The sequence below is a fragment of the Lepisosteus platostomus genome, chromosome 3 (assembly GCF_059453375.1).
Source record: "Lepisosteus platostomus isolate fLepPlt1 chromosome 3, fLepPlt1.hap1, whole genome shotgun sequence".
NCBI lineage: Eukaryota > Metazoa > Chordata > Actinopteri > Semionotiformes > Lepisosteidae > Lepisosteus > Lepisosteus platostomus.
Window position 1 is genome coordinate 11,849,329 of NC_142613.1, and position 14,712 is coordinate 11,864,040.

At 39.8% G+C, this 14,712-nt stretch overlaps 1 protein-coding gene across 6 annotated transcripts in view; it reads left to right on the forward strand.

Annotated features, from left to right (window-relative positions):
- LOC148674387 (uncharacterized) overlaps positions 1-14,712 on the forward strand; it is a 47,819-nt gene that overhangs the window by 10,617 nt on the left and 22,490 nt on the right. For 5 of the 6 annotated variants that reach the window (XM_088627061.1, XM_088627060.1, XM_088627064.1 and 2 more), the window contains 4 exons: positions 268-2,526; positions 9,550-9,640; positions 11,228-11,342; positions 13,395-13,517. In XM_088627061.1, coding sequence (XP_088483187.1) covers positions 268-2,526; positions 9,550-9,640; positions 11,228-11,342; positions 13,395-13,517 — 2,588 coding nt within the window. The remainder of the gene's footprint in view (positions 1-267; positions 2,527-9,549; positions 9,641-11,227; positions 11,343-13,394; positions 13,518-14,712) is intronic. The other variant, XM_088627062.1, reaches the window with a different exon arrangement.

Below are 14,712 nucleotides of genomic sequence, written 5' to 3' on the forward strand. Positions count from 1 at the left end.
TTCAAAACAATGCCAAAACATGCAACCTGATTCCTATATACAGTATGTATAGAATGATATGTTTCTTTATCACATAAGATAAGGAATGAAATTTATATAATTTATATATATCAAATAATATTTGCAAATGATGCTCTGTACATTTTCTCATGAGCACATCTCACTTTCCTTCATTTTGTATGAGATGTATTTTCTCACCATGTTTTAATTAGGTTATACCCTGCAAAACTTTGTTATCCCTAATTATTCAAACCTTATCTTTCACAGAAATGTCCTATATGACCTCCTACTCAGAGGGGGAAACAGATTACAAGCCCTTGAGTAGTCTGGAGGATGACGATGCCTTTGAGAAGCTACCAGCATTGACAGAGGAGGATGAAGAGGAAGAAGAACCAGGCAGTCTATCTCATGTCAAGACAGACAGAGAACAGAATTGGAGAAATGCTGACATCACCCACAACAAGGGGGGAGAGATTAGCACCTTTTCAGATGACAGGGAGGTGGAGGGAGAAAGTGGAGATGAGGACATTGCCAACAACAACCCCAAGCAAGAGGAAGAGGAGGAGGAGGAAAGTGACAGTGGGAGATGTCTTTCAGTCCACCGATGGGAAGATGAATGGGCTTTTCCTTTGGTCCCCAATAGGAAGCCCTTAGAAGAAGAAGGCCTGGGTGAAAAAATTCAGAATGATAGTGAAGACCTGCCTGCTTTCTTTGATAAACCTGTTGAAGCAGCCCCTGAAGATCTTAATGAAAATGCTGTTGCTGATATTAGCTCTGAATCGGAGGAGCTGGAAGAGAGTGAAGGCAAAACTGATTCTTCAGAGAAGGACCAGGCAGAGGACTTGGTGGGACCACAGCTATCCAAAGAACCACTAGTAATGCCGCATTTTGAAGGAGACCTGAATGAATTTTCTGAGGACTGGGGGGGAGCTGGAGAAGGCTATGCAGAGTACCTTCCAGACCTCATGGGGGAGGAAGAGGACAAGGGGGACACTGAAACTGCAGTGAACATGGGAGAGGACACGTGTGGGGTACGTAATGACGAGGAAATGCCTGATTCCTCAGATGAGAGTAAAGAAGATGTAGAGGAGAGCTCAGGGGAAGATCAGGGGGTTTGTTTGGATGAGGAAAGAGCCATAGGGGAGCAGGAAAAGCAAGAAGTATTGGATTCTTGCAATTCAGATGATGAACGGGCACTTCCTTTGGAAGATCTTGGTGAGGAAAGGCTAGAAGGTCAAAGTAATTTAGATGGTGTAGATAGTAGTGATATTGAGTTTATTTCCACAGATCTCACTCTAGGAGTTCCAGTAGAACCTTTCAGAATAATTGTTGAGGAATATGAACATCCAATAACAACAGAGGAAAACAGAGAGGTTTCTCAAGTGGATGTTACAGAAGTAGATAATTACACAGATGAAAGTATCAAACAAACTGAAATCATTGAGAGTTCAGGAGAAGAAACAACGCTTTTCTTGAACATTGAAAGTTCAGTGATCAGTTCCATTCTGGATGATGAAATGCAGAGTGCCACTATCAAAAACCAGAGAGATCCTTGCCAGTTTAAAGAGGTGGAAGAAGAAGAGAATCAGCAGAACAAGCTCAGAGATTTGGCTAAGGATTTGAATGCCTGTGATCACACAACAGATGAGGAATTCAGGATGGTCCCAGGGGATATCATGAGAGCTGTAACACAAAGATCTAACCCTGAAGCTTCTTACCAAGAAGGTGAAGCAGAACTTGAAAAGGTGAAGTCTCAAGAAGGTGAAGAAGATGAAAATGATCAGGAAAAAATAAGAATCTTCATGGCAAATCCATCTAGCATCAATAATGTGCCAGTGAGAGTGGCTTTTTCTTTACATGAACATGCAGATGCAGATGAAGAACTGGAAAGCAGACTTAATGAGGCACAGAGACCTAAAGAGATTGAATATGAAAATTGTCTTACAGAAGATTTCACATCCAAAGGCTCCGGAATGATGCTGGAACCACGGTATGTGGGCAACTTGACCTTTCAGCCATTCACAATAATGCCACCATTAGAGGTGAGTGTTGAAAATGAACCTAAGGAACATGCATATGGGCTTTCATTAAGGGGCCAAGATATTCTAGAAGGCAACATTGTGGAAGACATCCAGGCTGGTGCAACAGATTTTAATCCTATGTCTCTGAGGTCCAGTGACTTGGATAACCTATGGAAAGAAAGGAAAATGGATATGGTGACTCCCCAAATGGATATGACATCATCTGAGGAAGAACGGGAAATCTTCCTTGGAAGTGAGCAGATGGCTGCCTACAAATTACTTAAGACAGAGATATATCCAGATTGTAAGGAGGAAGCACAGCTCTTCACAACTGCACAGAGCTTTGTGAGTCCCTGGGAGGGTGATAGAGAAGACACAGAGGAGTATCAAACTGTTGAGGTGGCAAAAGCACTGAAGAAAGAGGATTTGGATGAACATAGAATCGAGGCTTTCAACAGGTTTTATGACAGCAGCTCAGATGATCAAGACAGTACAAAATTAAAAGGTAAGACTGTAGTTTATGTACCAAAGTCAAAACCTTGCTTTTAATCTAATTTCTGTAGTACAGTGTATCTCTAGAGATACACAAGACAGAATTAAATAAGTATTTTTTTTGACAGCTCACCTTGCGAGCAAATATTGACTTTCATAATGACAGAAGTTATCTTTTCTGAAGGCTGTTGTTTTGCTGGTAGTAATAATAATTCCTTACAGGTATATAGAGCTTTTAGGGACACTTCACTCAAAGTGCTTTACAGATAATGGGGACTACCCTCCATCACCTCCAATGTGCAGCATCCACCTGGATGATGTGACATCAGTATGCTCAGCACACATCAGCTATCAGTGGGAAGAAGAACAGAGTAATGAAGCCAATTCATAAATGGGGATTATTAGGAGGCCATGATTGGTAAAGGCCAGGAGGAAATTTGGCCAGGACGCCAGGTAACACCCCTACTCTTTTAGAGAAACTCCCCGGGATTTTTAATGACCACAGAGAGTCAGGACCTAGGTTTTACGTCTCATCTGAAGGATGGCACCTTTTTACAGTATAGTGTCCCCATCACTATACTGGGGCATTAGGACCCACACAGACAATAGGGTGAGCGCAACCTACTACTGTAATCCCACTAACACTTCTTCAAGCAGCAACCTTAGCTTTCCCAGGAGGTCTCCCATCCAGGTACTGGCCAGGCTCACACCTGCTTAGCATCAGGGGGCTGCCAGTTGTGAGTTGTAGGGTTATATGGCTGGTGGTACCAAAGTCACCTCCATCTAGGAAAGTCTTTTGTTTTAAGAGCACATACAGTACTCCAATTTCAGCACGTCCACTTGCCTAACATTTTGTAGATGGGGTTAAGCAGAGATGAAGGAACACAGCCTGTTCTTACAGGTCTAGAGTGATAAGCTGCCTCTGAGATGAGATCATAATGATGTAATCCAGGTAGCACTCAAGCAACACACACTGTTTTTCCCACTGCCTTAAGATGTATGTGTGAGAGAGAAAAAGCACTCAAAACCACCAATGAAACACCCACCAATGAATTTCATGCAGTCGTGTTCAATTTCATATTCCCTCTTCCACTGTTTTGTTTTTCACATTTGTAAGCTGTAGCAGTAGAAGATATAGAAAGAAAGGGAAAGGTAATTGATGTTACATGTATTAATAATTATTGAATAAATCACTGTTATTTCTGATGTTAAACAGGTATTTTGTGTAGACAAGCAAATATACCTGAATCTTTACTGGTGTAAATGGAAGAGGTTGAGGGGATAAAGTTCATACAATACAGAAGGGTAATTACAGTCCTTACTGAAGAACATAATTACAGTCCTCAAACATATTAAAACTAGTCACTTTAAAGGACTACAATGCCAATAATAGCTGTGGACATAAGTGATAATTGACACCCAAAAGTGAGTGCATTTAAGGCTCATAACAAAGGGGTAACTTGGCATTACTGCGGGTGACAAGAATAATCAAACACATAAGATGGATCCAGTGAATTCTTGCTCAGTTCAAATGTTCTTACAGTAAAAAAACATCTCACACAAGCTATGTCAGAACAAATTAAAATAAATGGCACTGGGATTATTACTTGTAGTTGACTTCTTCCTGTGTTGATTGTGAAAAGACCAAACTAGGCAATTTCAAATCTTTCTCAGTGAATTGTAACCATTAATCAAATCTTCTTTAAGGATCGATACTTATTAATGTCATTTGTAGTGTGCCAACATTTTTGTAGTGATGAAAATTGTGTATATTTCTTTAATGAGTGATCAAGGCTGAGTGGGGTTGAGAAACGTTTATAAAGTGCAAAAAATTGAAATCACCAATGGGGACAGTTTACCTCTTTTTTCTGCAATAGAATCCAACCTTCAGGTCATAAAACAGTTTAAAAACAGAACAAAGCTATGGAACTATTCTAAGGAAAGATGCAGACTGGGAAACAAAAACTGATTTCAAATATAATTTATTATTACATTCCAATGTACTTATAAATAAAAAATGTACGTTCTTTTTTAACTGCATGCATTGAAGAAGACAACTTCACATAATAACATATATTAATAGGTACAATAGTTATGTGCAATATTTGAAAGGAATGATTTTATCAGATCTGGTGTTGTGTGTGTGTGTGTGTGTATTTCCTCAGTTGCCATAGCGATGCAATGTTTAAGGAGTAGACTAGAGTGTAAACACAAAAGGTTGGAAGAACACCAGAAGGAGCAACAAAAAATGTAAACAGTGTCAGTGACAAAGAGGAATAGGGGCAGTCCTGAAGGTGTCAACTCAAACTCTCTTCCCCTGCTGTGACTCTGCATTAGTCCGCAAAGGTGCATTTGCTCATCCATGCTGCTTTATCAGGAAGAAAAAAAAATTGAAAAAGAAAAAAAATGCTTTCTTAAGAAAAAACAGCTGAGGTAAGCTTTTCATTCAATCACATCCCAACACGTATTCTGTTCAGTTTTAGGGTGCAGGCCCCTTGAGACATTTCTTGTCATGTTGCTGTTTTGGAAATGTCAGTAAACAATGACACGTGTTAACACTGCACTGTCATAATACTCATCTCACACGAACAAGCGTTGAGCTAGTCCTCAGTCATGGGCAAGCCTTCTTTTGGGCAATTTTCAGCACCTCTGAAGAACAGCGCAAGGTCTGTTCTTCTGCCAAATAAGAATTGCGACAGTGAAATTCTTACTGGCAGAGGAGGCAGTTAGTCATGACCTGACTAGCAAGCAATGTGCTTTAAAGTACGAGAAATCGTGATCTCATTTGGTCATGTGAAGTCAAAGACAGGGAGATATACAGTACAACATCAAATATTGTCTCAAAGTGTGGAGTACGCACTCAGAGCCTGATTTTCCAAAAGTTGTTAATGAGTAAAGACATCAAAGCTAAGAACTAAAAACTAAAGTTTTTTTCAATCAATCAGGACTTGTATGTATAAAACGCAAAGGAATGCTAAAATATAGATTATCTTGAAAGAAAAGATGTGATTAACATGGATTTGAAATGAGTACAGTTTTCTCAGAAACTCATGAGTATATCATATATCAACATCTAGAAGTTCAACTCTACTGCATTCCTGGATTTTATTTCAAGATTATAATTTATTGCGGTATTCACTGCCCAGTCTGTGCACACATGTGCTTTATTTCATGAGACAGGCATAAGAACATAAGAAGAACAAGAAGAGTCATAATCATAATAATAGTAATTATAATAATTGCTAACACTTATATAGCGCTTTTCTGGACACTCCACTTAAAGTGCTTTACAGGTAATGGGGACTCCCCTCCACCACCACCAATGTGCAGCATCCACCTGGATGATGCGACGGCACCCATAGTGTGCCAGAACGCTCACCACACATCAACTATCAGTGGGGAGGAGAGCAGAGTAATGAAGCCGATTCCTAGATGGGGATTATTAGGAGGCCATGACTGGTAAGGGCCAATGGGAAATTTGGCCAGGATGCCGGGGTTACACCCCTACTCTTTTTGAGAAATGCCCTGGGATTTTTAATGACCACAGAGAGTCAGGACCTCGGTTTTACGTCTCATCCGAAGGACGGCGCCTGTTTACAGTATAGTGTCCCCGTCGCTATACTGGGGCATTAGGACCCACATAGACCGCAGGGTGAGCGCCCCCTGCTGGCCCCACTAACACCTCTTCCAGCAGCATGACAAAACCGTTATGCCCATCTTTCACCCTTGATTGTCAGTAGCTTATTAAATTAATGATATCATTTTGTTTTTTTTCTCTTTATCCCAGTCACACAGATCTCTGTATTTCAGAAGCGCCTCCTGAATCAGTCTTTTATGCCGATAAAAAAGGTGTCATTGTTTGAGATGGGAATGTTAACGTGACCTTACTCCCAAGGACTCCTTTGTGCATTTGAATCTCTTTTTCTCCAGGAGGTGATCTTGTCTGCTGCTTGTGGTGGGGGGATGGGCTGCAGGCTGAGCACTTTCTTGGGTGCCTGATCATGACGATGCTTATCTGGATTCTAACGTCATACACTACAGTATGCCCTTGGAATACACGAGCGGATAACATCTTCAGGCGGGAGTCCTGTGATTAAAAAGTTTGCCAAGAACAAGCTTCCTACTTAACATCGAACAAGAAAATCTGATTCCCACTCCAGGCTTTTTCAGAAGCTATTCTGGGTTAAAATTATACCCATCAGAAAGGCCTCATTTACTATAATATTAGGGATTAATTGTGGTGAGCATGCTAAAAAAAGAAAGTTGTTTCCCTGGAAAGCACTTAGAGAACAGTGCTTCAATGCAGCATCAACCCCATTCAGTCTTGATCACTCATTCAAAAAATATACACAATTTTCATCACTACGAAAGTGTTTGCACGCGACAAATGACATCAATAAACATAGATCCTTAAAGAAGATTTGATTTGTGTTTAAAACTCACTCAGGAGTAATTGCTGGTATCAAAGAGATGCTGTACACAGGTTAAAGGAATAATGTGTACAGAGGAGTTTGTGAACAATTTGATTCACCTGTTCAAACCTCTCATACAAGTAATGCAAGCTCAGCAATGAAACAAGGACTTTGGATCATAAGTGTACATTGAGATAGTATCCATTACAGATTAAAATGCAATTAGATCTGGAACAAACTCCATGTCTCTGATGTTGAAGATGATCCTCAGACAGTTCCTTCAAGAAACATTAATTCAATTGATTACCACCAATGTGCAATGTGAGCTGAATAAAATGAAATTATGTTTTAAAGGTGTCAAATCGGAGTAGATCTTAAAATAAATTGTGAGATACTGATCGGCTAAAAAATTAGAAATTTTAGCATGGTCTCCAAAGTAGGGCTGGTAACAAATAAAACACTTTCAAAATAGTTTCATAATCAGATTATTTCTATATGCACACACAGTAATTTGTGCAGGACATTGCAATATTGGGAGCTTTGCTCTTCCTTCTAACCAAATAAATTACATCAACGTGGCATTATGAATAAAGGAGATACATTGTTGAGATTGTAACTAGATCGAACTATCGTAGAATGTACAGGTGACACCTTGTATCAGATTTTATAATATATCTTTTACAGCATTTTTTCTTTTTCTTATCATTTTTAAAACATCATCTGTATATTTTGTATGGAACTCGCAGTATAAGCTTTTAAATACCCTAACATTTTGGAAACACCACTTGTTAATTAGTCCCAACTCATCAGCACAGGTGCATTGGATGTAGGTTATACAGTATGTACAGTATTACACCAGCATTCTTTGAAATGTGAAAGTTTCCCAGTCATTTTTGCCATCTTTTTCTCATGCTGAACACACAGTGCAGACAGCTCAGGGAGGTGTTAAAGTGAATTGAAAGTCTATGAATTGGCTTCATTACTCTCCTCCCCACTAATAGCTGATGTGTGGTGAGCGTTCTGGCGCACTATGGCTGCCGTCGTATCATCCAGGTGGATGCTGCACATTGGTGGTGGTGGAGGGGAGTCCCCATTACCTGTAAAGCGCTTTGAGTGGAGTGTCCAGAAAAAGCACTATATAAGTGTAAGCAATTATTATCATTTTTTTAAGACTGAGGCTGCTCTTAGGAGTGATATCTCAAGTGCACACACATTCTGCCAGCCACAAGGGTGCGCTACTGTGTGGCAAGCTGCCAAAACTCTGATGACATGGAAATCACCCCACCCTGGTAGCACATGGTCAATCAAGCTCCACCACTGGGGAAAATACCCTGTCTCAGCTGGCTGGTGAAATAGATCAATTCTGATCTCCTGAAGCTTTGTGCATGGCCAGTCATTGGCCAAGGTGGGAGGGTGGGACCCCCCCCTGTAAATAAGCATGTGATTGGATAATGTGAATTACATTTTGACTCACTATTTCAGCTATGCTTTCTACATCCATCTTTGCCTGTGTAATAAACCAGAGCTAGAAAAAAAGGCAATTCAGACACATTTTTTTACCATAATCTCAGATTTTATCTGAATTTTGGAAGATCGGAGTCCACTTTTTGTCTGAGTTACCAAAATGACAGTCAAAGGAAACCTTCTTTATTCTTTGCCCCTGCTCCCCTCTGTGACTGAGAAGAGCCGAATGAAAATGCCATTGCAACAAAAAGCCAACAGACTCGCTCTCCCTGTTGTTAACTCCTGATTAAACTTCAGCAGATACAGTAAATGCACATGCAGACAGTAAAATAAAACCACTATCAATTGGACAGCCCCAAAGTGTGCTGCCATTTATGTTGTGTGTCATGTATGTTCATTTTGAATCCAAGGATACTTTTATTTATTAAGGATTAAGTTATTTCTTATTTTATATTGATGAGTGTAACCATGGTTAATCACATAGGCGATTTGCGCCAGCTCTATCTTCTTGTCTCCTGACCTCAAGCCCACAATGCAAACAGCGGAGCTAAGGCCTTAGGTGGAGGACTGATGCAAATTCCACCACCAGGGTGCAGTACTGAACACAACAGAGTGTTTAAAAGAAGGAAAATAATCATTGAATCTAAAAGTTATGGCTTTCATTCTTTAAGTTTGGCTTGCAGGCTGTGATCATGCTCGAATGTGTTAAAACAGATCCACTGAAACATGTTCCTCATGATGCAGAGACCTCTGGCTTTTAAATCCAGGAATGATCTCATCATGCCTAACATGCAGGTACATTGAATTAAAAAAACTAGTAGGAGTTCTCGAATAACATTCACTACTTTTATCAGATATCATAGACAGCTAAATGTTTCCTGCTCAGAGACCTGTGCCACACTGTCAACTGTGAAATACAGTGCTCTGTAGTTTCTGGGTCCTACATCAACTCACAGCAACTGCTTTTTATAAATCATTTCTGGGACCCACTGACACAAAGTTGACTGTATAAGACCATTGTTCCCATTGATGGCAGCAGGATATTTGCGAGACAATACAGCTCTCTGTTAGTAATTTTGATTTTGTATCTGGTTTGGTGTACATTTGGAAGCTTTTGTGAATTTCAGAGGTCAATGGTTATTTTCCCTCTGTAATTTCAGAGTCTTCAAACCAGTTTGGCAAAAAGCACACAGTTCGATTCTGCCTGGAAAAAGATCCTTCACTTGTTCATGTGGCAGGGAACACAGACAGGTAAATATGATTATTTTCTTAACAAGTTCCATTGTCACGAACCGCATTCCTACGAGCATCTGTCAAGGCCAACACCCGCGCACTAATTAATCAATTGTCATCCCTCATGCTCTTCCCTATTTCTACCCTCTCACTCCACTCAGTCCCCGCTCACTATAGAGAATAACCCTTGGCTTTCTCTTGTGTGCATAAACTACTCTCGACCTGATTTTTGGCTACCAGACCTTGATTCCTCCTGCTTCGACTTCGCCTCACTTCTCATTTTGGATTTGGATACTCTCGACCTGACTCTTTTGGATACCCAACCTAGTTCTTTTACCTCGACTACTAATTTTTGCCTTTTGCCTTCGGGAACAATCACTAGCAACAACCTATAGTCTCAGCACGACATAGGGTCCAACCAGTTGCTCCTAACTCCCTCGCTGACATCTATATTGCCACTTCAGTGTAGACATCTGATACTTACAGTGATAAATGTATCACATATAAGATTTGTACATCCTTCACTTGTTTGACTAAACCTTTACTACATAGCTCTATTGGTCCTGATAGCTAAACAATCACAATTTGAAAGTGGTTTGAGTGGGGAGTTTTCTCAACTTCTGAGATGCAAAGGAGCACGTGCAGTAGATTTTAATGTAAAGTGAAAGGAAAATAGGAAAATACAAAGTTTGTGCTTCCACCACAAAGTGTGCAAAGAAGGCTCCCCATCTGAAACATTGTGTGCATTTTTCAGCATGGAATTAAACTCTTGCTTTCCTATTGCAATCTTTCCTAAAAACCAACTTTGAAAATATTTCAATCTTCGCATAAGATCTATGATCATATTATTACATCATTCTTATAGGACTAAAACAAACATCCTTAAAAATATATTAAAATAGAAGCACTGGATTCTTCTCTCTTCAGTTGTTTTCTGTTGTTTATTGCGGTTTAATCCTTTGTGAATTTTGCTTAGTTAGCAGTCTTGGCCAGATGAGAAATCAATATAAACCAGCTGCAGTAAAAAAAATCCCAATGGTTTCAGATAAACAAACACATGGACCTTAACGTGAATCTGGGTGCTAAAGGAATGTAAATTTTATGCCCCTTTTTCCCAATCATCAGCTATTTTGTGTCTTGTGCAGACCAGGTGGACTACTGAAACTCTATCACATAGCCATTCAAAGCGTTGGATGTGTGAGTTGTTCTGCATCCCAGTGTATGCATCCTTGATGAAATCATTCTTTAAGATGAAATCTTCTTAGATTATTTGCTTTCTTGACTAACTGATTCCAAAGAAATGTTCTTAGCATTTTCAATTAAAATTGGGGAAACCACAATAGCACAGCACAGGCCCTTAATTAAATGTATTAATTGGTTATATAAAATGTGCACCTGTAGGTGTGTCATTTCCTTACAGATAACTTTGATATTTTTTTTCTAGAGTGTGCAATTCTCGGTTATTTCTGAATTGTATCTGAGCTAAACTCACCATAATCGATTGTAACACAGCTCTGCAGAAATAGAACCGAACACCCATGAAATAGAGTTCTAGTTTTTTTACTAAGGGAACTACTTAGTAAAAATCTTTTAATTTTTTTACAGCAGCGATTCTGATTCCCAAAGCAGTTCGGCTGATGTGAAAGAAACCCCTCACGGTCATCTGGTCCATAGAATTAAAGGAGAGGCAGAAAGGATTCGACCCTCTGTGGAGTTTGAGGTAGGCAGATCTTAGGGCTTCTTAGTACAGAAGAGTGTCCGTCTCATTCCTCAGGCTTAAGTGGAGATGGATCTGCATAATATGCAGAACAAAATGGTTTGATGTTGAGTTGCTTTTCTGGTTGGTGGTCAATGTTAATTACCCCATTTTTGTCTAAATGTCACATTCTTGATTTTGTCATTTTGATATTTCACATCATTTCAAATCACTTGAAAAAGTGACTTGAATAAGCAGGGACTTATGAGTACACACATGAGACTTTAAAAACATCACATGAAACTATGTATTAAAGGGTTATAGCATGCAAACAAATAACAGTTGTCTGCTGTTGACAGAGTTCTCACCATGGTGATCTTCTTAAATGTCTTCCATAAACTTATAATATAAAACTAAATACCTTTACTTACCTGTCAGGATCCTTGAATTATTCAGTTATTTTCCAGTTATGGAAATTCATTATAGAAGATGTAATTATAGAAGGCAATTTGATTTACAGTATAAATCTAAACACATCATACAAGGTCATAAATGCCTGCTTTTCCTGAAAGGACTGAATACATCATAGAATCTGACAATGAACAGATAATTTTAGAGATCAAGCAAACATTAGAAAAATAACTTAAAAATGGCCTTATTGTAGACTGGTTTTGTATACAGACTGGTATTCTGTTGTTGCTTGTTTTTTTATGACCAAGAATATGTTTTGAAACAGCTGTATAATTAGATTATTTTCAGTCTATGCCAGAGTTTATAAGGCCATGTCCTATAGTATGTCATGTTGCTTCTGTGATCTCCTTATCTTGATTTACTGGCATTCTTTGCTCTGTGTCTTCACTGACTGTCAGTAACTCAATCTCTCAGTAACAGCCTCATATTTAACGGCTCTTCCCTACAGACAATTAATTCATGGCTTAGTCTTTAAAGTCAGTAACCGTGACTCAAACAGCGACCAAACTGACTTTGGGTAAGCAGCTTATACAGTCTTAACAGTAACTGTAAGAGAAGTTCCAGAAATGTTGCACAACATTGTAAAAAGTCTAAATGCACATCTAGATCGTTCATTTTTTATATACAGATATAATAATAATAATAAGTAATAATTGCTTACACTTATATAGCACTTTTCTGGACACTCCACTCAAAGCACTTTACAGGTAATGGGGACTCCCTCCACCACCACCAATGTGCAGCCCCACCTGGATGATACAACAGCAGCCATACTGCACAAGTACACTCACCACACACCAGCTATCAGTGGGGAGGAGAGCAGAGTAATGAAGCCAGTTCATAGATGGGGATTGTTAGGAGGACTATGATTGTTACGGGCCTTAGGTTACACCCCTATTCTTTTCGAGAAACGCCCTGGGATTTTTAATGACCACAGAGAGTCAGGTCCTCGGTTTTACGCCTCATCTGAAGGACGGCACCTTTTTACATTATAGTGTCATGATACTGGGGCATTAGGACCCAAATGGACTGCGGAGCGAGCGCCCCCTGCTGGCCTCACTAACACTTCTTCCAGCAGCAACCTTAGTTTTTCCCAGGAGGTCTCCCATCCAGGTACTGACCAGGCTCACACCTGCTTAGCTTCAGTGGGTTGCTAGTTGTGAGTTGCAGAGTGATATGGCTGCTGGCTATATAGATATGGACTTACTTTGATGGAAAGTATTATTGCAGTAGTTCAGTCAAACCCCAATTAAGCTGAATCAAATAGTGAGCTTAATTGGGGTAACTCACCTGGCTGAAGACAAACATCCCCCAATTGTAAGAAAACTGCCCCCTTTAATGTACTGTAGGATCAGTTTACATCAGAAGCTTTTTTATATATAAAGTGAAGATGGGGTGGGGGAGGGATATGAAAATGAAACATGAATAAGTGATGTGCGATATTTATATCTAGAAGGCTGAAGTGGCCAAGATTAGAGTTTGACCTCTCGTGAAGTTTTGTTCAAATTTCCATTAGAGTCACATTCCTGGATCACATGTGGGGTAAAATAAGCCATTTCTTTAAGGGGAGTGGTTGAGTACATTTCTCTTGACCTTTGACTGCAGGATGACAGTGACAGTGAAGACTTCTCTGAAAGACGCGCACATCTTTTGCATCAGAGTCGAGCTAAGGAGGAGGAACTGAACGGCAGTAGCAGGGATCTGAAAGCCCAACGCAGAGCCCAAAAGGTATGGGTCCAGATAGCAAAAGCAACAGAACTAGAGTAGTTGATTTAAAAGCAGAGTCGAATATTTCCGCCTTGATAAAGTGAAGACACACGTTAGCAAGAAAACCTGAAAAAATCCTGGCCTGCCTTGTAGATAAGAAATAAATACCTAACACAAAAAGCACAAAATGAAATAGAGATAAACAAATCCATTCCTTTAACCCAGCTTTGTGTCTTACGCAAGAGGCTCTTTAACTAGGAAGTTGCTATTAATATCCAGAAGAACTGTGGGAAAAGACAGGAGAATTCCATGGGGGTTGGCGGGGTGAGGTGGCAGGGATGGGGTCATTTTAAAATGGTAAGGATCTGTATATCGCACTGTGCTGGAGTCAAAACAAAGTGATCTCATGCTAAAGCTGTAGAATTCTCCAGCCTGCCATCATCTAGAAATCTCATTGCCATGCACCAGAAAATGATAGGTCTGCTGTAGCAGGAGTCCAGACGAGAGGACCCAGAAGAACTTTGTAAAAAATAAAGAAGGACCTGTTATGTTATTTGGAGGGACAGGGTAAAAGGAATCTGGAAACCAAAAAAAACTTCTCTGTGGGGGAAGCTAGGCTGCAGTTATTCATAGTAATTGTTCTTGAAATAAGTACATTTACATAGGTAACATTATAACTGTGATAACATAATTAAATAATTCAGTGTTTTATTTTCCCTTCAAAACCTGTTTAATTACCCCCTTTGTCTGTTTCTTCTCTTTTTATCTCTGAGCCACCTTTTTCCAAATGTCTTTTGTGTCTGTTGTTGACTTTTCTTGTTGGTCTTTTTCAAGAAACAAATGATGTTTGAACAATAAGAGAACAAAAAGCAAGGGAAAAGAGTGTTGCTGACAATCCCTCACTTTCATCTTGGGCAGTTACATCAGATTACAGATTCTTTCTGTTTTGGGTTGTGTTCAGGGCTCCTCTAGGCTGAATGCATGCAGGCCTGTGTAGCGCTTTAATCACGTCAGCCCCATCCCAGGCTGAGGGAGGCCAGGGACTCAATGCTTTTGCCCATATTTGGGGGTAAGGAATGCAGTGGGGTCAGGAGTAAGTCAGCCTGGCTGTTCTGTCTTCCTCACATAGTCCTTAAATCATCCCCCTGGTTGAAGAACTTTAACCATTTACACACTGGGAGAGAGTGGACATAGCTAGATACGCAGACTTACTGTA